The sequence below is a fragment of the Empidonax traillii genome, unplaced genomic scaffold (genome assembly GCF_003031625.1).
Source record: "Empidonax traillii isolate 1590-97213 ecotype Southwest subspecies unplaced genomic scaffold, ASM303162v1 scaffold756:size664756, whole genome shotgun sequence".
In the NCBI taxonomy this organism is placed as follows: domain Eukaryota; kingdom Metazoa; phylum Chordata; class Aves; order Passeriformes; family Tyrannidae; genus Empidonax; species Empidonax traillii.
The window spans coordinates 109,712-129,974 of record NW_020955949.1 but is presented as its reverse complement, the minus strand read 5'-3'; the positions used below and the strand labels follow the sequence as shown (position 1 = coordinate 129,974).

Genomic DNA, 20,263 nt, shown 5'->3' with positions numbered 1-20,263 from the left:
TGAGAAAACGATAACCTTGTGTAATCTAAGCAGGAGGTACTTTTAAGAATTTGAACATATATTTGATGCCAGCATCAACAGAGGTCTCCGGGACACATAGATAAGGGTCGTCCAGAGAAATTGCTCAACAACATGTATCCAGGCACACAGGGAAAAGAAAGGTTGAACATTAACAGAGAAAGAGTGATTGCTCAGAAGGGTGGTCCTATCCCCATGAAGCAGGAAATCAGTGTTGCCTCCAGTGTATATAGGAACGGAGGGGACCTCTTCCCTGTCAGAGCTGCTGCTGAGAGGAGGTCCCCGAGTTGCTCAAGCAAGCCAGCACCATGAAACTGCTCCTGCTCTTCCTGCTCTGTGTTTCCTCCGTTAGACCCCAGGGCTCTACTGACTATGACGATGAGGTTGTAATACTGATATTGATTAATAAATAATAATTAATTTAATTAATGTAATTGCATGCATGGCTTACTCAGCTCATGTGAGTTAGCTAAGTTAGAAGCTGTGGGAAAAGATGATCCAGCACGTGTTCTTTTCTGCTCAAAGTGTTCAAAAAATAACCTTTATATACATAACTGCACAATAGTTATTTTCTGAGTTTGGAGATATTTTCTTCCTATTTCTTTTTCTCTAGGGAATGAAGGATGTTTGATGGTAAGATTAGTTATTTTGTATTAGTTATATTAGCCAAATTTATTTAAGGATATTAATTTAGTAGTGTTGTCATATGTTTCAACAAACAATTAGTCTTAGGTGCAAAGAAGTAGAAATGTGTAATTAATCATGTCCTGTCTCAAAGACAGTAAAAACTTTTCTAGTAATCCAGCAGACACTGAAAGAAAGCAAAAACAAATAAACTGCCAGTTCATCTAGTTTTACGTTGGAAATAGAACGGTAACAATTGCTAAACAAAAGAGCAATCAATCTAAACATATTTGATTTGGCTTAACATATTTACTTTTGTTTAAGTAAAATATTTTAGTGGGAAACACAATTTAGATTCTTGGTACATTTTTTTATGGTTCAAAAATCCCTGCAAAAATGAAATAGGTCAATGCAGTCAGATTTTCTGTTATACAATCTAAGCACTTGTGTGTACATTGACTACTGATAACACTTATGTGTTAAATAATTTTTTAGCTATTCTGTGTTTTGTATGCTGCCTATTTTGAAACCACTTCAAGCTTCTAATCCTGAATCCTTACAAATGTTTTTTATTTGTAGCTAAGTCTGGGTGGGATTGGAGATGGCCATAGGTTTTGATTCAGTAATTCAAACAACTATTAATTCAAATGGCTTAGTTTGAACAAGTGCTTAGGGACCAGGCCTGTATTCCCTGCTCATCCTTTTAGGTATTCCCATTTCTGGCAGATGTGGGGAATGTATGCATCAGAGGGAGCTGTGATATCCTACTCTGACATATATTATTGAATGCATTTCCTAATTTCATCAGTTAACAGCTGGCATGTGGCCTGAGACTTGATGATGTATTTGGCTTTGGCCTGATTTTCTGAGGCCTTACAAATATTCCTGTAGCCCAATAAAAAACTGTGACACTGATAATGTGCTGCAGAATATGCTTCCTAGCCTCAAGGATTTCTGATGACTTTTTGTATCCTACCACTTCAAGCTTCATGGTGCTTAGTGTCTCTGAACTGTATGAAATTTATTCCTTGGTGAAAATTGGCTACTGAAATATTGGTTTACTTAGGTTTGAAGACTTTTCAGTTTATCTGCATTTAGGTAGAGCGAGTGTGATTAGCCTTACAAGGGGGTGCATAGCAATGACTTTTACATAACGTCAGCGTAATATTTCTGTTACGGCTTTTTTCATTCCACTCTACGGCTTTCTTCGCTGTTTAAAATAACAGAGTGCTGAGCAGATGCCTCCACCCTGTGCATCCCGTTTTACAGTAGCAATCCCAGATTCAGAGAGTTTTCTCTCCCCCTGGCTCTGCAGGATGACACCCCTGTGGTCAACGTTCGGGGCCACCGGCCTGTGGACAAAAGGCGGGAAATGGCCCCCACGCTCCGACCTGTGGCGCCTCCCATCAGTGGGCCCGGATACCGGCGCCGGCCCCAAAAACCGGGCAAGAAGGAGGAAAAGAAAGAACGTATCGTCTATCCCGATGCTGGTGGCTGCAAGCATGCCCTGGAGGAGATGGTAGGTGTCTGCCTGTTTTTCTTCTAGTACACCCAAAACAGAGTTTTCTCTGACAAACAAGGCACAGTTGTTCATTTAAAGCAGTCCACCTTTTTTCCATTTTGTCTAGGTTTGCTAGGACTGCATTCAGAAAGGTAACGTCACAGATTCCATGGGATTAGTTGCAGAGTCCGCCTACAGTGAAGATGGGGAGATAGGAGTTGAACTGTGAGTGAGGAAAGGAAGTATTTGTAGGTTAGCCTGTGTCTTCCATGTGGCTCTGCATAGGTAACTATTAAGGACAGAAAAACCTCTGCAGAAGTGCTGGCTTCAATTTCAGATAATCTTACGGAACTCTAGGGACCAAAAAAAAAAAAAAAAATCAACCTCCCTTGTCTTTCCTAAAATTAGTTTAAAGATGTAATTATAGTCTGCCATAAGTCACTGTCCCAGCTCTCTTACAGAAGAGCGTTCAAGCATGCTGAGATCTTGTACACACTTTGCTGCCTTGCAGTAGTCTATCCCACTGTCCCTCCTGTGCTCCCTGCTGGAAAATGCAAGCTGTAATGGTGCTGAGAGACATCCTACTGTCTGAGGGAAAATTTGAGTGTGACGGTTGCAAAAAAATGAAGTCTGTTAAAGCTTAATGAATACATGGTTGTCATAGAGTCTCATGCTGCCTGAGTATTTTGGTTCTCATGGGATGTCAGAATTTCCCATCTCTTTTTAAAACACTGCTGCCCTTGATGGCGCAGCACCTGCTGTAGAAGCAATGGTGCTCAGCTTCTTGAGGTGAAAATTGTTTAATGGATCCTATGGTCATTTCATGAGAGATACAACAATGTGTAGAGAATGTGGTTGATTCTCTCAGGCCAGTTGAGGGAAGGGGTAGACGTAAACATGGACAGGCACCAGGTAATTCCTGACAGGCTTTAGTCATAGTTCAGGTAGCTTAACACAGTGAACATTTAACAGTGCAGAAAAGGGAAAAACATTTAGGGGACCAAAAAATTGTGAAGAGAGAGGACTTTTCTCAAAAGCTTTAAAAAAAGAGTGCTCCTGAGGGACTTGGGAGTCCTTCCTAACCTCAAGAGTGCATCTCCTTTCCACAAGTTGAATGTCTTGATTCCTTATCAAGATGCTTAAATATCTGGTCTCACATTATAAAATCTACAGTGCGTTCAAAGCTGCTTATGGAATTAGAACTTTTGTTCTAATGGGTTGTTCACTGATGGGATTAGAACGTTTTTATCTTGACTTTTATTCACAGTCCTTTTTGCTTCTTTTAAGGGAGTGCTGTGTCCAACTGGGTGCGAGCTGCGAACTACACTGCTAAAACAGGAAAAGAGTGTGAAACCAGTTGTTCGTGATCTAAAAGATAAAGTGAGCAAACTGTCTGAAAGCTCTTCAACTTTCTTTGAATATGTGACTGTTCTAGAAGATAAACTGGTAAAGAGGCAAAAACAAAGAAAAGGTATGCTATTTCTATTAATTACTAGTGTAAATGGTATTAGAGTTTTATTGGCATTCCTACAGTTACTTGTTAGTGGGACTTCTTAAAAAAAAATACAGTGGAATATCTGCAAAGCAGGTTTTCGTGATCAGGTCCTCTTAAATCTTAAAAAAAACTTAGAGAGAGGCAAATGAATGGATCTCAACTAATGCAAGATTCATATAAGACCTCTAAATGTAAGGGTCATGTGTACCCCCTTACCTGCTTTCCTATGTCCATCCAATCCGCTTATCACCAGCCTCTGGCTTGGCACCATGGTTCCCCAGAAAGAAGTGAATTATAGGCCTTTGGCAGAAGATAGCACCACTGATAAATCTATTAACTAGCAAAGAAACAACAGTATACATGTACCACTTTCCTGAGAATATCTGCATAGTTTTTGCACACAGTAGAAAATTAATCAAAAGAGATGCCTATCCTTACTCCCTGCTTAGGAAAGAACTGGCATCTTAAATTGCACTTAAAGATTGCTCTTTATTTCCTAACTGGAAAATATGTTGATAACTAAGTTACTTTTCATCTCTTTGCTTTCCTAGACAATGAGGACTTACTTTCTCAGTACAACAAAGAAGTGGAATGGCATTACAATTATATAAAGGATAATCTGGACAATAACATCCCATCTAGTCTCAGGGTCCTTCGTGCAGTTGTGGATTCTTTACACAAAAAGATACAAAAGCTGGAAAATGCCATTGCAACCCAGGTGGACTACTGCCGTTCCCCATGTGTTGTTTCCTGTAATATTCCAGTGGTTTCAGGCAAAGGTACTCATTCGACTATTATGACATCTTTTCTCCCATTTATATCACTGTGAAAACTGATAGATGCATCATTCAATTGGTCTGTGAAGCCTGTGCAATTGATTAGGACATCAGGAAAGATGGAAAGTGATCCTAGATTAAAAAAAAAAACTTTTATGGATGCCTATATTGGTCAGACCAAAAATCCTCTTACTCCATATCAGTCTTCATAAGTAGCCAGTAGCATTTTAAAGAAATATGTTCTTCAGGGTCTTTTTAAGGTGGAGGTGATACATCTGTGACTATCATAGTTGTACTCTTGATTTTTTTCAGTCAAGGAAAGTTGGTTCTTCTTTCACAAGATTGTCTAGTTCAAAAATTAATTGTAAAGTATACACTTCTTCTACTACTCAGTTTGAAGTTCTAGAAACTCCTATTTGGAAAAGCTGAACAATGCAGGCGCTTGTTGTTCTTTCTTCCCTCATTCTTTTACTTGATGTATCACAGAAATCAAAATGAAAATAGAATAATAATATGTATATTTAAAATTTTCCCCTTATAATCAGCAAACCAAAGGATAAGAAGACATTTGAAGAAGTTCACAGCTGTTCCAGTAACAGTCTCTGGTTTGTTCTTGCAGAATGTGAGGATATAATCAGAAAGGGAGGAGAGACTTCTGAAATGTACCTCATCCAACCAGATCCTTTCGTCAAACCATACAGAGTATACTGCGACATGGAAACAGATAATGGAGGTCAGTGTGAAATGACTGTGTTGTTAAAATATTAATTAATATGCATGATACCAACAATAATTAGTAATTTGCATTTTATGCAAACAAGTATGGAGTGATACCTTTTGTAATTACTTGAGAATTGAATCTGACTCATTCAGGAAAGTCCTGTTGGTCATCTGCTGATGCACAGTAGTATACTTCTATAAGGAAACTGGAAATAAATTGCATAGGTATTTTAGTATAGCCAGATTGGAAAATGTATAGGTGGGCAGACAAGGAGAGCCTGGCTCGTGTCTTACCCTGCTACTATGTGCTAGACAAAAGATCAGGGCATTCCTTCAGGTTCTGCTTTTTTTCACCTTTCTTTATGAAGCCAGGTACTACTTAAGTGTGAGCAAAAATGGCAAAGCTGAGCTCATAAGCGGTGAATGACCTGCTGCAAGGAAGCCATATGCTCTTCTTGTCCTGAGATGAAGTTACAAAGGCTGTATCTTAATGCTTGATGCTCCTTTTGTACTAGCAGTTTAATCTAAATACTGTTGCTCCTGCAGGCTGGACTTTGATTCAGAACCGCCAGGATGGCAGCGTTAATTTCGGGAGAAGATGGGATCAGTATAAAAACGGGTTTGGAAATGTTGCAAAGAGTGGAGGGAAGAACTACTGTGATACACCAGGTAAAACACACAGCATGAAACTCAAAGAACTCTTCTTGCTGAAACTGTTTTATCCTATTTTTTGAAGCTCTTTGATTTTCTTTAAATTAACTAATCCCCTTCAGCAGACCTATAGGAAAATAATAAAGTTGCCATGAAATATATTGGGAAGTCTATTTCACAGAGCTCTCACTTGTTGCTTCTCAGGTGAATATTGGCTTGGAAATGACAAGATCAGCCAACTGACCAAAATAGGGCCCACTGAAGTTTTAATTGAAATGGAGGACTGGAATGGTGATAAGGTATCAGCTCATTATGGAGGTTTCACCATACAGAATGAAGGAAACAAGTATCAGCTTTCAGTCAGTAACTACAAAGGCAATGCAGGCAATGCGCTGATGGACGGAGCTTCGCAAGTGCACGGAGAAAACAGGACGATGACAATTCACAATGGCATGTTCTTCAGTACTTATGACAGAGACAATGATGGATGGTATGTACTCACACTAAACATTTAAAATAAAAATAGAGCTTAAAATAGAGCTGAATATAAAATATTTCTCCAATTTTATGTTAGTTTTCGTAATATCTCAAAATATGTTTTATCCCTGTAAGCTACCAGCCAAATGTCCACGCAATTCTCTTGGTGTAGCCAAGGACAGGTAAAACTATGTATTAGGTTAGTGACATTCCACAGCCAAGTAAGAAGCGAGCATGCTGAATTTTATTGATTCCATGAATTATTTACCATGGACAAATCAGCAAATCTGGATGCGATGTGTTCATTATCGGAGACTGGTGGTAGCAGTGCTGAGGACACTGTCTTGCTAAGTAGGAATATTGATGCTCACTCCAGTAATGTATAATGGTTCCTGAAGAAAGAGACAGGTAGCATGTCCATTTAAGAAACAAAGTTCTGCCTACTCAGAAGACAGGAGCTGAGTTGTAAAATACACAATTGAGCACTGAATCTCTAAATTGTGCTTAATACCCGATTACATAGTCATGAATAAAGGAATTGTTTATATTAGACATACATTTCTCACTGTTTTCCATCTTTAAATTTCATTGATATTGTAATTATCATTATGAACTGCAAGTAATTGTAGTTATCAATCAATAAACTAAAATGACATTCCCAAAGAGATGCAGCTAGAATTCGATTATTTTTTCTTAGCTGCTTCACCTTCCAAGTGCACTGTGTAGCACACACTTGTGATGGTCAGTCTTTTACAGAGAGTTCAGAGAGGACTTTAAATGTTTATTATGGTTTGAAAATTTCAGTACACGGGCAGGTATATGTACTCTGTAGATCTGTTTGCTTTTATGATATCTGTCACTCTCAACACATCTTTTTTTCCCCTCATCAGGTTAACTGCAGACCCAAGAAAACAGTGCTCCAAAGAAGATGGTGGTGGATGGTGGTACAACCGCTGCCACTCAGCCAACCCCAATGGCAGATACTACTGGGGAGGGACCTACAGCTGGGATATGGCAAAGCACGGTACAGATGATGGTGTTGTATGGATGAACTGGAAAGGGTCATGGTATTCCATGAAGAAGATGAGCATGAAAATCCGGCCATACTTTCCACAATAACCATTATCAAAATGTGCGGAATCAGGGATTTTCTTTTAGTATTTGCACGTGGTTATCTTTTGAGCATGATATTCAGGCTTGTCTTTACACATGAAAAGCAAATATGTATGTACAAGCATATTGTGACCCGAAGTGAAAAGCTATGTCAAATGTAAATCAAAAACTGACTGATGAAAATAACTTACAAGTGTATTTTTCCATTTTTCATTTGTTCATAAGACAGAATTAACTAGTATCAAATAACACTGAAAACCCCAAACCCTACTTGTTTCACTCTATTACCGAGGTTTTCTTTACTACTTTTAAAGAGGGAGAACATTTTTTTAAAATGTTTTCTAAAAATTAAAGTCTTAAAACTAAAATATTGTTCACATGATTCCTAATTATTTATGCATAATCTGGGGGGAAGGAAACAGATTGCCCTAAATAAGAGAAAGTTATTTTCTTTTATATTATATAAGTAACAATAACTACCTGCGTAACCAGTTGAGAAGGAAGATAGTGAAAAGATAGTATTGAACAACTGGGTAGGTCACCACTCAGCTCATATGCTGTATGCTGGATAAAATATGCCCTTTGCTGGGACCTGGTTCACCCACTGTGCCTCTTAATATCCCTCCGACCATCCCATATCCTTTTAATGTAGAATAAAATACAGTCTGTCTTTCACACAGTCACTCTCATGGGACTAGAGTAATTAATGACTCCAATCACAGGGTAGGTGAAGGTTGGGTATTTCAATAGAGCTAGTGGTCTGGGCACCCTGGGGCACACAAAGATGAGACTTCCCAGCCCTGGTAGACAGGATCAACATCTCTCAAAGGGGACAGCCTTCCTTCACAGAGGAAGGGACCCAGATAACTAGGGGTGTAGGGGTCCCATCCGAAACCTCTAGTGCTTACTTAATCTGTGAAGCCCAGGAGGACAAGAAGAAGACATAATGGCAGCATCTCACTACACAAGCACAAATGTTCTGCATCCCTGCAGGCAGGCTTCCACTGAGACTAAGGAACAAAAACACAAGGTGTAAAGGAGAAACCTGTTCTCCAAAAGCAAAGACAGTTCTTCCCACATGACTGTAAAGAGGTCTTTGCTCTTCAGCAAACTTTCCAAAAAGATTAGTCAGTGACTGTGTTTGAGAAGCACTGAAAAAAGGCTAAAAGCGAGCTGCTTTGCCAGTATTTGATGATACTGATAAATGGTATGCGACATGCCAGTGAGATTGGAGACCAGGAAGTTTCTTCACGCTTGTTCCTCAATATAAGCACAGAAATATTAAACAGTGTAAATACCGGTGTAACTTTATATCATAAGGTATAAAGGTAAATACAACATGTTCTTGTATAACTGTGTATCAAATATAGCTGGTTTTCAATGCAGCCAGCTTTTTTTTCTAAAAGATCCTTACCACACACTGTCAGCAACCTGATTTAAAACCCTTATCTGTGTAAAAATCTTTGCTTGGCACATGTACTGAAAAAGATTCAAGTGCTCCTCATCTTACTTGTGCTGGTTATAGTCATAACCTTTTAGTGGTTGCTAGAAAATAACAGCCTGTTTTGGAAGTTGTATTTTGATGAGTTATCATGGATCTGTCTTATTTTGAAGCCACAGTATGCGTGGTAGGCGATCTAAAATTCATCAATGGGATGGAGGGTCTATATATTTATAAAATCAAAGCTTAGGAGATCCTTAAAATCAGTCCCAAAATGTTGTTTATCAAAGTGTTCTCCATGTTAGGTATGTGGCAAGAGTGAGAACCCAAACCACTCTCGGTTCTGCCTGAGAACGGACTCCCACTGCTGTTGTGCCCCCCTTGAAATAGAAATAAGAGGAGATGGCCTAGAATAGTGAATGTTGAACTTGGTCACACTTTCACAGTTCATGCTAGCGGAAGCAGGATCTTGTTGTGAACATACTTATAAATTCTTTCACTTCTTTAGCACTCCTAAACAAAGTAAATAGTTCAAATTATAAATATTTTTATCTCAAGGTGTGAGCTGCCAAAGACGTCGACAAAGACATGAAAAAAGTTCATATTAAAAGGATTTTTAAATCAGTTTTTTTAAAACCTTGAAAAGGTTTTTCAGCTAAAAATAAATCAAAGAATTCTTCTGTTAATAATTAATCATTGTTTATTTTTTAAGTCACAGATACACGCAGTTGCCTTCAAATTTGCAGAGTAAAGGTACATCATGCATATATATATATATATATATATATATATATATATATAAAATATTTTCAACTTGTAAGACACATTAAAAACCTGTCTTTCTACAGGGTTTCAATGGGCCTGATTTTCATTTTAACAGTTTTGAGGGAATAGTCAGAGGCTTTAAATGGCAGCCAGACCACGCCATTTTCGATCTCGTATGGAACGTTGTACCTGGGGTCATAGTGGCCTCCCAGGTAGTAAATGCCATTGAGGTTGGCTGCCTGGCAGCTGTTGTACCACCATCCGCCCCCATACATCTCCGCACAGTTCTCCTCCCAGTGGTCCTGGTCCCGGTCAAAGGTGCTGAACTTCATCTGGGCATGGGACGTGTATTCGGTGCCCTCTTCCATCCAGCCAGCGATCAGTGCGTCCCCAGCGGTCCCCTCGTAGGAAGACACAGTAAGGGCATACCCTTCTGCTTCAGACCCTACCTGTACAATATACTCTGCATACACAGCATTTCCATCCCAGTCCTCTAACTCTACCCGAAGGAGAGTATCATTTTGAGTCAGCAAGTGCATGTTTTCATTGCCCAGCCAAAACTCTCCTCGCCCTCTGCCATCCACGCTGCCGAAACCTCTCCTGTAGTCTTGCCAGGTCCGGTTAAAATTCACTGATCCATCCATTCTCTGTTGGATCAATAGCCATCCTCCCAAAGTGGTCTCTTGGTCGCAATAAACAGACAAGACCTTATTGGATCCCGCTGGCTTGATTTTGAAAATGCCACTTTTGGCACCAGAAGTGTGTTTCTGGCGGATATCATCACAGTCTAAAAAAAAAAGTTGATCTGGTTTGACAGAAGTTATCAGCAAAATTTAATAAAAGGTTCAGAGGAATCCAAATACCAATAGTTCAGGGGAAAATTGTTAAACATGTTGTGGAGTACACTAGGTATAGTGACAGGCAACATTAAAAAGAATTCAGAAAAGAAAACTTTACACACTTCTTAAACTGTGAATTGTCTATGTAATACCCAAGTATTAATGAAGTATTTTCCCTTCTGTTTCCAAGGTGGCAAAAAACAGACACAGTGATTACATTTTATCATCACACTTTTGTACTATAGTATCTAAAACAAATGTGTCAGTTTGGTTATGGATGGAGTTCAGCTCCACTACCTCAATAACTACCTTTCCCAGTGCTGGCTGTCCTTCGCTTCACTCCTGGTGGTCTGATGCTGCGTGCCTGAAAGTCTGGGGTGTCCTCTGCACTCTGATCATGTTCCACCCCACCTAGCTGCTCAGTTATTTCACGGGTCTTTATTGATTTGGTCTCAAAAGTGGAGCCTCCCTTGTTGAAACTAGAAGAGGTGCTGGTCACTACAGTCTTGGAGTGCCTTGCACTGCCAGATGGGAATCCAGATGGGTGAAGTCCTGCAAAGTCATCTTCCTCCACCTCTCCTAAGTCTGCAAATTTGTCTTTTGCCCCATAAGTCCCTGAATGACTGGTACTGCCTGTGCCAGTTGTGCGCTTACTAGCAGTGGATGCAGAATCAGGGGTAAAAAATGACTCTAGCTCAGGGGATAACCTTTCTAGCTTGTGCATGCCATCTGCACCACTAAAATGGTAGGTGGTCCCTTCCCCTCCAAAATTTCCTGCTCCGTGTAAATAAGAGCAGTCTGAGCCATCAGAAGAAATTGTTTTCTCAACTACTTCTTCTCTAGGGCCATCAGGGCCACTGACAATTTTTTTGGTGGTAGTTTTGGTGCATCTACGAACAGCGGAGGAGGTTTTGTCTTCCAGACTAAGGGTTTCTCTCCCATGAGTAGGAATAACTAATTTGCTGGCATATGGAGGTCCATCCCCCCTTGATTCTGACATGTGATATGGGCTGTCGCCTCGTGAGGGGTTTGTCTCTGTTTCCGGTCTTTCTAATACCACTTGCATCTGCTTGATGTCATTAATTATGTTCAGAGCTTGCATTTCTGGCAGAGGCTTATGCTTAAAATGATCAGGAACATTGGAGTCCTTAAGTGGCCTCATTTTCAGTGTGCTCAGGGTGGTTGTTTCAAGTTCTGGGTTCAAGTTGATGGAGTTGGCTTGAGCAAGCTGCTTCTGGATGTTGTCGTAGCTTTCCTTGTCCACCTGGTAATCAAAACTTCTAGCACAGGTTCCTTTACAAGCTCGTATCTTAATGTCAATGTCCACCTACACAACCAGAGAGAAATAATTTGGTTAGGGAGCTTTCCTGGCTTCCTCAAGCAAGGGTATCCTTTACTGAACAGGGGAAAGATGGGAGCTGCCCTTGTACCTCCCACCTACAGCTGAACTTTTCAGTTTTGAAATGATCCTAGGTTTATTTCCATTGTAAATACAACACATGCAATAGCACAGTGCACAAGTTCCATGGAGTTCCACTGTAGCATGTTCCCAATCTCTGCTCCCTTTATTCTCAGGGTATAGGGGTATCTTCCTGGGTTTGGAAGGAGTGCTGCAGAGCTGAGAATGCTTCCTCTGTGGACCAGGGCAGAAATGGGTTCACCAAGGAGAGAGGAAGACACTGGACTTGTCCCAGAGCCTGTCATGGCCCTCCTGTGAGGCCTGCCATTATGGGGTTACCATTGCTTTCTCAAATGATCCAAATACTGGATATCTGGTCTAGGCATCACAAATAGGCCTTTGAGCAAAACTGTTTTTTGTGCAGGACCTTTCCTTGCATTACCATCAGAAGAACTGGCTGCAATCTAGTCTAGTAATGCGGATTCTAATGCCAGCCCTGGCTGCGAGCAGCAGTGGCAGCATGGGAATGGACAGAGCACGTCCACCTCCTAACTGCTCGGCAACTCCTTACAGGAGGAGAAACGCTTCATACAGAACCAGGTATCAGTAGATAACTGAGAGCAGAAGCAGCAGATGGGACCGGGAGTCCTATGGAGCTAACGCTGGTTCCCACAGAGAAGAAATAGAAAACCAAGATGAACAGAAAGCAAATCATTTGGGCATTTGTCTCAGCAAGTCAGATCCTGTGAGAGCTGCATCATGTTTTCTTCCAGAGAGAGCACTGCTCACCATGTACAGTATATGGGATAGATCCTCTTTCTGTAGTTAAGCCCTGGAAAGAATGGAAACCGCGTAGCAGATACCTACCTCTAAGCGTTTCATCTCCACCACTTGTTCCTGGATGCTGCTCTGCAAAGCTTTAATTCTGTTTACTTGAGTGACAACTCTCTGTTTTAATGTCAAAATTCTCCGTCTCAGCTCTCCTGACACGATTCCATAAGTCTCATCAACCTCTGAAACAGAAATGCCTCACAGTCAGTTATGTACGTGACTTTCTTTCCTAAATGTGTAAATCATATTTTAGGATGTGTAATTAAACACAAAATTTAGAACATATTTCTCATAGCACTGAGCAGAAAATAATTGCATTAGTTTTTACTAACTAGCAGTTAATAGTCTATTATTATGTTCATTCTGGTTCTTGACAATTATGTCCAGTGCAGCACATATTTTCACTGCATATTGCTTATTCACAAAAAAGAATAATTCAGCAGTGGGTAATAAAACTGGGTGCATGAGATACTCACGATTAGCACTGTCCAGGTTTGGTTTTAGTGCATTTACAGTTTCCACAATTATCTGATTAGATTTTTTATAGTTGTTTTGATTATCTGCAAGCAGTTTTTTGATTTTGTCTATTCTGCGACTATAATCCTGGTCCATGTCATCAATCAGTCCTTGCATTCTGCAGCCTGATGGACATTTGGTACCCTAAAATTGGAAGAGGGAAATAATTGTGTTAAAATCCTCACAAGTAAACATTTTGTGTAATGATGAAAAAAAACGCTGATCAGTAAAGCTTATTCTCAAAAACCCGCCATAAGCGTGGGGTGAGGAAAAAGTAAACTTCCAGCTTTGTCTCTCCTCTGTTCCTCATGGGTGAGATTATATATACATATATATTTATTTCATATATACACACACACACTTTCTGAAGGGCTCTGTAAGAAGTCTGTTGTCCAGTTTGAGCAAGGATATTAGAGGCCAACTGTTTTAAGCAAAGTTTTCATCAGAAAAGCTGAATGTTCTTACAGAGTTAGGCTCTTTGCCAAGATGTCATCAAATAAATGTAGCATAGCAATTGACTGAAATGCAAAAGGCAAGAAAGAGAGAAATTAATAGTTTATACATGAAGACATCTAGTCACAGAATCACAGAATACGCTGAGTTGGAAGGGTCCCACATGGATCATCGAGTCCAACTTGTGGCCCTGCACAGGACCACCCCCAGAGTCACACCATGTGTCTGAGAGTATTGTCCAAACACTCCTTGAACTCTTGCTTGGTGCTGTGACCACTTCCCTGGGGAGCCTGTTCCAGTACTGAACCACACTCTGGGTGAAGAATCTTTTTTCTAATATCCAACCTAAACCTGCCCTGACGCAACTTCAGGCTGTTCCCTCAGGTGATGTCACTGGTCACCACAGAGAAGAGATCAGTGTCTGCCTCTCCTCTTCCCCTCATGAGGAACTTGTAGACCACAGTGAGGTCTCCCCTCAGACTCCTCCAGTCAATCACTATGAAACTTTTACTGAGCATCTTGTAATCTGAATTCCTAAAAAGTAACTAGTGAAAGAGCATGTGATTTTTAGCTATTTCTTTTCTTTGTCTCACATCTTTCTTTCTGGTGCCCTTCTCTTACCATTATCAGAATTTTGAAAAGAAATGCTTCTTCTGGTTTTCTAGGATTAGTCTTCTTTAATTTAATCTTTCTTTTCCAGACATACTTTCTCTTCTCATTCTGCACCACTGCAAGCTTCTCCCTCTTCCTTTCTCCTAGTTTTCTCCTTTCATTCTTTCTTTCCCACAGCAGATCTCTCCAGGCTGCCCCAAACTGAAGTATTACCTATCCTTCCTCAGACTTAACACCCGAGGCTGTGTGGCACCTATTGCAATGACCTCTGGCTGAGGTCTGCGAGTGCCCTACGGACATGCCCCACTTCCACCCCAGAGCAAAGAGCTCACCCAGTCATCGTCAGCACAGATGGGCCAGTTCTTATCATACTGGCAGGTGGACTGGGACATGTGCTCCACAATCCTGGGACCACGCACTCCCGCACCCAGCTCTTCAAATGTACTCTCTCCATCTTGTGCCTGCCAGGAGGAAGAAGGGGAAAAGCAAAACCAAGATTACCAAAAAAGCTGCCAAGAGAACAGAAACATAATGCTGATGTCCTCCAACACTGAGTAGCACAGGTGATGTGTGGCAATCACAGCCATCTGCTAAGCACCACACCAAACAGTGCAAGGATCTTATTCTCAACTCAATTTATTGTGAGTTATGATTTTGTTTGTTTTCTCAGAATAAAGCTTGTATCTCTTAAAATTAAAGCAGCTGTGTAGAGAGCTAGTGATGTTCCGGATATATTATGCTAATATCATTCCACATAAATATTTTGTTCTGTGTGTAAATATAAAATTAACTTGAAATTAAATTGAAACTGGATAAGTTAAAGCAAATATTTTAAAAATCCTATGTTCTATTTCTGTTTGTTGCAATACTTTAAAATTCTTATTGTCACTTTACCACCTTCAGTCCACACAAAACTGGCTTAAAGATATATATATGAAGAGGTTTCCCATTAGTGTTCCTGATTTTAATCATAGTTGCTAACTGCAAGCTTATAACACTGTTTTGCCTGGCAAAAGAGCAAGAAACTAATAATTAAAATAATAATGTTGGTCATGAATGGATTTCACTGTGCTTATAGAAAGGAGAGAAATAAATATACTGAGACTTTCTTCAAGTCTGAGAAGAAAAAGTGATATATACAAACTAATTCTAAGCCAAAACATGATAAGGATTCATACAGTGTTATCACTTAATAAAGACTGTAAAATTATTCTTGTTCATTAAAAAAAGTGCTGTTTTAGGGTTTGAAATGTAATTAAGTCTGACTGGATTCCTCTGCGTGCCTTTTGTACTTTTCAAACATCATAATTAATGCTTTATTATATTAATTATTAAGTCTTCTTCTTATTATTAATTATTAATTATGAGGCTGAGAAGGAAATCCTAATTCTAGCCTCTGGGGAACTGGTATGTCTTTATTAAAATCAGCTCATTCACACTAGTTTTATTAATTAATTACTTGATCCAACCCAAGTGCCTCCTAAAAGTAGCACATAAGCCCCATAAATGTCCTTTGGGTGCTGACAGCTCTAATATGGCTTCTTCTGGTTCCTATAATTTCTGTCATTTGTTAAAACATGCACTTCCATCAGAAAATAGTCACAAAGAGAAATGTAAAAAATTTAACATAAGATTATAGACTGAGTCCTCAGTGAGAAAAAAATAAGGTTATGTTAGCATAACATAATTTTGTTATAATTTTGCATATAATTTTGTTGAAAAACAATTTTATCTCTTTTGATTCTTATCTAGCTCTAGTTTCAGCTGATGTTGCTGCCACAAGAATCCTAGTTTTTAAATGTGTATTTCATAATAAAAGTATTGTGTGTCATTTGTAGGTGGAAAATCCTGCCGAAATGCTGTCCAAAGGAAAGTAGAATTCATCCTAATAAACATGAAAATTCTCAAGCGGCTGGAGTCACCAGCATCCAGTAAGTTGTGTTTAAGACTTACAGCATTACCTATGAATCTATGAACTCATGTTAATATATGTTTTGCTCCTCTTGAAGCCAGGCAGACTCAGCAAAATCAAATTAAGCAAAACCATAGAGAGCTGGATAGTCAAGAACTAATAATAAAAGTCCATCAGTGAGGTGGTTAAAGTAAGTTTGTGCATATATGTGTGCATTGAATTTTACAAGCTAGATGACAGCCAAAATTTATGTAAATTTATGATTGAACATTAAATAAATGTTTACTATTCAAAACAGAAAGATATGAAAAGAGTTAAGTAAGTAAACTCATACCCAAGCTATGCTGAGGCCCAGCAAAACACAGAGGATCCTCAAAGGTATCATCTTCAGGGGAAGAGCAAGAATTCTGACTGAAAGGATGCTCTTCACCAGTCTTTTGGTGCAATTTAAACCTGAATGTAAAGCTGGGATTAATCATTATGCTCCCCTCTGTTTGTAGAAAAAACATGCCAGTTACCCCCCTCCCCCTTCAGTGATTACTTAAGGACTCTTGCACAAGTTTCCACTGTTATTTGCTCCAGATAAGTTTGTACAACACCAACATGCCGGCAACTCCATGAGTTCCAGGAAAAAAAATCTGTCTACAGTTGTTTCTCGTCACTGGATGTTCAACTAAGATGTATGCAGGACCTAGTGGGATCCAGCAATCCTCATTTTCTGGAAGTCACACAATCTGTGTCATGGGCATTTAGCTGCATAATCAAAGAGGTGACATCTGAAAAAGGAAGTAATAGCTTTGCCCCTTCTGTGTTCCGCTGCTGTGAAATCCACTGGATGTTCCAAAGCAAGTACTACTCTAAGAAAGGTTAATACAGTTTATCTGTGACCGTGTGGTCATCAACCAAAATTAATTCCTGAGGAGTGCAGAGACCAACTTACATCAGTTTATGGTCTTGGTGGTATTTGTGGAATATATGATGTGTTTAACATTATGCTGTTTCTTACACCAGCAGTGTATTATAATCTTTATCAAGAAGGATTTGTTCAAAATATATATTTATGAAGAGCACAATAGAGTGGTACTTTAAAATGTCTCAGAACAGATCTTAAGGATAATTAAATCTTCCTAAGGAGCCATGTCTCTCTAATAGGTTATATAATGGGTACAGTCGGTGTGTGGCAACTTTCAATAATGTCTTGCTTCTGTGATCTCTATAACAAGCCTTACTAATACTGGGGAGGGTCATACATGGCTGTCAGACACTTGAGAGATGCTGCCCATCTCAAAAGTTGCACTGCAGTGAGCAGGAATGAGCAAAAAAACCTTTGCTAGAGTAAATGTGGATGTATTCAGTTGAAAAAACAAAACTCTCTTGGCCTTTTAAAACTTCATGACACCCACAAAACTCTTCATTGCCGATAGGGTACAACATCTTATCACATTCTGCTTTACAGGAACACATTTTAGCCTAACTCTGACATTGTAAAACATACTAAATTCAAAATAGCTGATTTTAGCTTTGGATACATTCCATCAGCCTCACAGGTTTTGCCTTAGCCTCCTTTCCTCTGCTTTTCCTCTTGTTTTCTGCCTTCAGGAGGCTTGAACCCTCTGCATGTGAAACTCCCTGTAGCTGAAGTGGACCCCTTGCTTCCTCCCATTTCTGGCCTTGCACTTCATGCTTTTCTTGTCTAGGAAAATCCTCTTAAACCTAACCTATACCAATATCACTGAAAACAACCCATATCCCGAGCAGAAGAACTCAGTAAGATGGTGCTACATTGATTAACACCTACACCACCAGGATGTAGTTTTGCATGACAAAGCATTTCACTTACATTTAACTCTTTGTAGAGTCTTCTGTTGAATCGCATGCAACAAAAACTCTTCTGAATTCAGCAACAAGAAAGCCAAACTAACTTCAACAAAAAATGTCGAAATGGGTCTCATATTACCTTTTGCTCAGTTTGAAGGTCATCCGGCCATGGCCATACTGTTGGTTGATAAATGCACATAAAGTAGCTCCTGAACTCAAAGCAGATAATCAACATACTAACACACCAAAATTCTCAGCTGCTAACTTCACCAGGGGCAAGATTGGTGATGCTTCCCCATCAAGTCCTATACAGTTTTGTTCTCTCTGTTGCAGCAGTTCTGTGAAAGAACTATAAAAAACTCAGAGGACAGTTAAATGCTCAAAGTGGGAAAGGAACACAAAAAGAGGAAGTCTTACAGGATTAGGATTAATTATTTTACAGAACAGAGTAAAATGGGCTTCATAAAAAATACACTGAGGTCCATGGAGAATCTCCCTGTTAAACTCCAAAAAGCTCCATTTTAGCCTCTATGATAGATAAAAAAGTCTGGTCAAAGGTTACAGTCTTGGAACCTTCCTGCTCAGGAACACAAGAACTGCAGATGCAACCTCCATGGTTTCTCCTTGTGCATACATTCATGGACTGTGCTTTACTGCAGGATCACAATATGATGTTTTTTCCACTGAACCCCTTCCTCCTCACACTGAGCATGGATGGTGCTCCACAGTCAAGCAGCTGCCCAGAGCTGTACACTCTTTTCATCGAATGAGGATGCTCTTGCAGACTGCTTAAAGCTTCAAAAATTTTCCTGTAGTGCTTTACAAACACTGATTCCCTGGCCATGAGTTTCCCCTTTTCACAGCTGCAGAAACCAAGTGAGGAGATTAGGTCAAAAAGTAGTTATTAATTTTTGGGATCCATTTTGATCCCAAAGTCTGAGTCTTCAGAGCACACCATGTGTGCAGATCCCATTGATGGCAGCTGCATCTCTGTGCTTGTACAGGGGGGCTCTGTGGCTCAGGGGGAATAGTCAGCAGATAGCTCTGAGACCCCTGAGTGTCTTGCCTCTGGTCCCAAAGGAACAGGGTGATCAGGGCAGAAATAGCACCTAATTCTGCAGGATATCCACTGTAAGTAAAAGACCACTGTATCCCGCCTGGTCTTGCTCGCTCTATGCATTACAACCTATGGAACAACTAAAGCATTCCTCATAATTCAGATGTGATGTGACATGTCACTTTGGTTCTAACTTTTCCCAGTTTGTAGGAGCTTGATTTTGTGATCATCAATAATACATGAACATTATTTTTGTAATTTAATAGGCCTTGAAAATCACGAGTAGTAAGAGCATGCAAAGCAAAAGAGTTTCTGGCCTTTTCAACCATGCTGACAATTTCCTAGGTGGTGTCCCTGGCACCAGCCACCAGTGTGATCAGGGACATGGCAAGTACCATGTTCCAGGCCTCCTCTGACCCTGATGGAGGGCACAGCTCTCTGGTGACACTGAAACACAGTAAACTCAACGCTGGTCCAAGGAAAACTAGTTCACCAAGGCTAGAGGGACAGGAAAAAGCTGATAACTGATCATAAACATTAGGTAAGCTAAGAGGGGTTTCCTGCTTGCTGCGAAGGGAACTGCTGGGGGAGGCTGGGGTGAAGGAGGAGTTTCTCAAGCCTTCCAGTTGAGGGCTGAGTCTGTGCCTAACCTTCAGCCTGTACCTTTTGTTGCAATCATCCAGTCGCTTCTCCCAGTGTTTGTTTGAAAGGCTAGAGGCCAAGAGCTAGTAAACTTTGGATTTAACTTTAATTCATGATCAAAGGACAGAAGTGCAGTTCACTACTTCATCTGCCCTGCTCTTGGCTGAATGCCACAGCAATAGTCAGGGAGTCTGGGATTTACCTCAGGCTTGTGTGCCCTGTATGTGAGTTCCACCTTGTTTGCCCAGCTCTGCCTTTGTCTCCTGCCTTACCACCAGTCCCCACCACCAGTTTCCAAGTGGTGCTTTCTGCTTCTCTCACCTGCTCATTCATGTCTCTCCTGTGGATGCTTTGTCTTAGCCTCCATTCTCCTTCAGACTCAGCTCTCATCTTCACTTTCTCTTCATATGCTCCTCAGGCTTCCTAACTCTTTTGAAGTCATTACTAGTCAGTCCCAGCACCTGGTCCCACACTTTCCCCGTGCAGTATTCTAGGACTGAGGAATCCAGAAAGTCCTCCAGTCTACGCACTTTGACTCTTTTTTCCTTTATCCCTTCCCTATCCACTTGTTTTTTTGGAGTGATATTGCTCTGTTTTGTGCTA

At 40.2% G+C, this 20,263-nt stretch overlaps 2 protein-coding genes across 2 annotated transcripts; one reads left to right on the top strand and one right to left on the bottom strand.

Annotated features, from left to right (window-relative positions):
* Nucleotides 1-259: 259 nt before the first annotated feature.
* Nucleotides 260-7,627, top strand: FGB (fibrinogen beta chain). The gene is made up of 8 exons (XM_027900937.1): nt 260-401; nt 1,958-2,161; nt 3,431-3,614; nt 4,190-4,417; nt 5,034-5,147; nt 5,681-5,803; nt 5,990-6,275; nt 7,153-7,627. The coding sequence occupies exons 1-8, from the start codon at nt 327-329 to the stop codon at nt 7,379-7,381; spliced, it is 1,443 nt and encodes a 480-aa protein (XP_027756738.1). The 5' UTR covers nt 260-326; the 3' UTR covers nt 7,382-7,627.
* Nucleotides 7,628-9,496: 1,869 nt separating this feature from the next.
* Nucleotides 9,497-16,610, bottom strand: FGA (fibrinogen alpha chain). The gene is made up of 6 exons (XM_027900935.1): nt 16,478-16,610; nt 14,564-14,692; nt 13,127-13,310; nt 12,687-12,832; nt 10,730-11,747; nt 9,497-10,368 (listed from the first exon to the last, which is right to left on the bottom strand). The coding sequence occupies exons 1-6, from the start codon at nt 16,526-16,528 to the stop codon at nt 9,659-9,661; spliced, it is 2,238 nt and encodes a 745-aa protein (XP_027756736.1). The 5' UTR covers nt 16,529-16,610; the 3' UTR covers nt 9,497-9,658.
* Nucleotides 16,611-20,263: the final 3,653 nt, after the last annotated feature.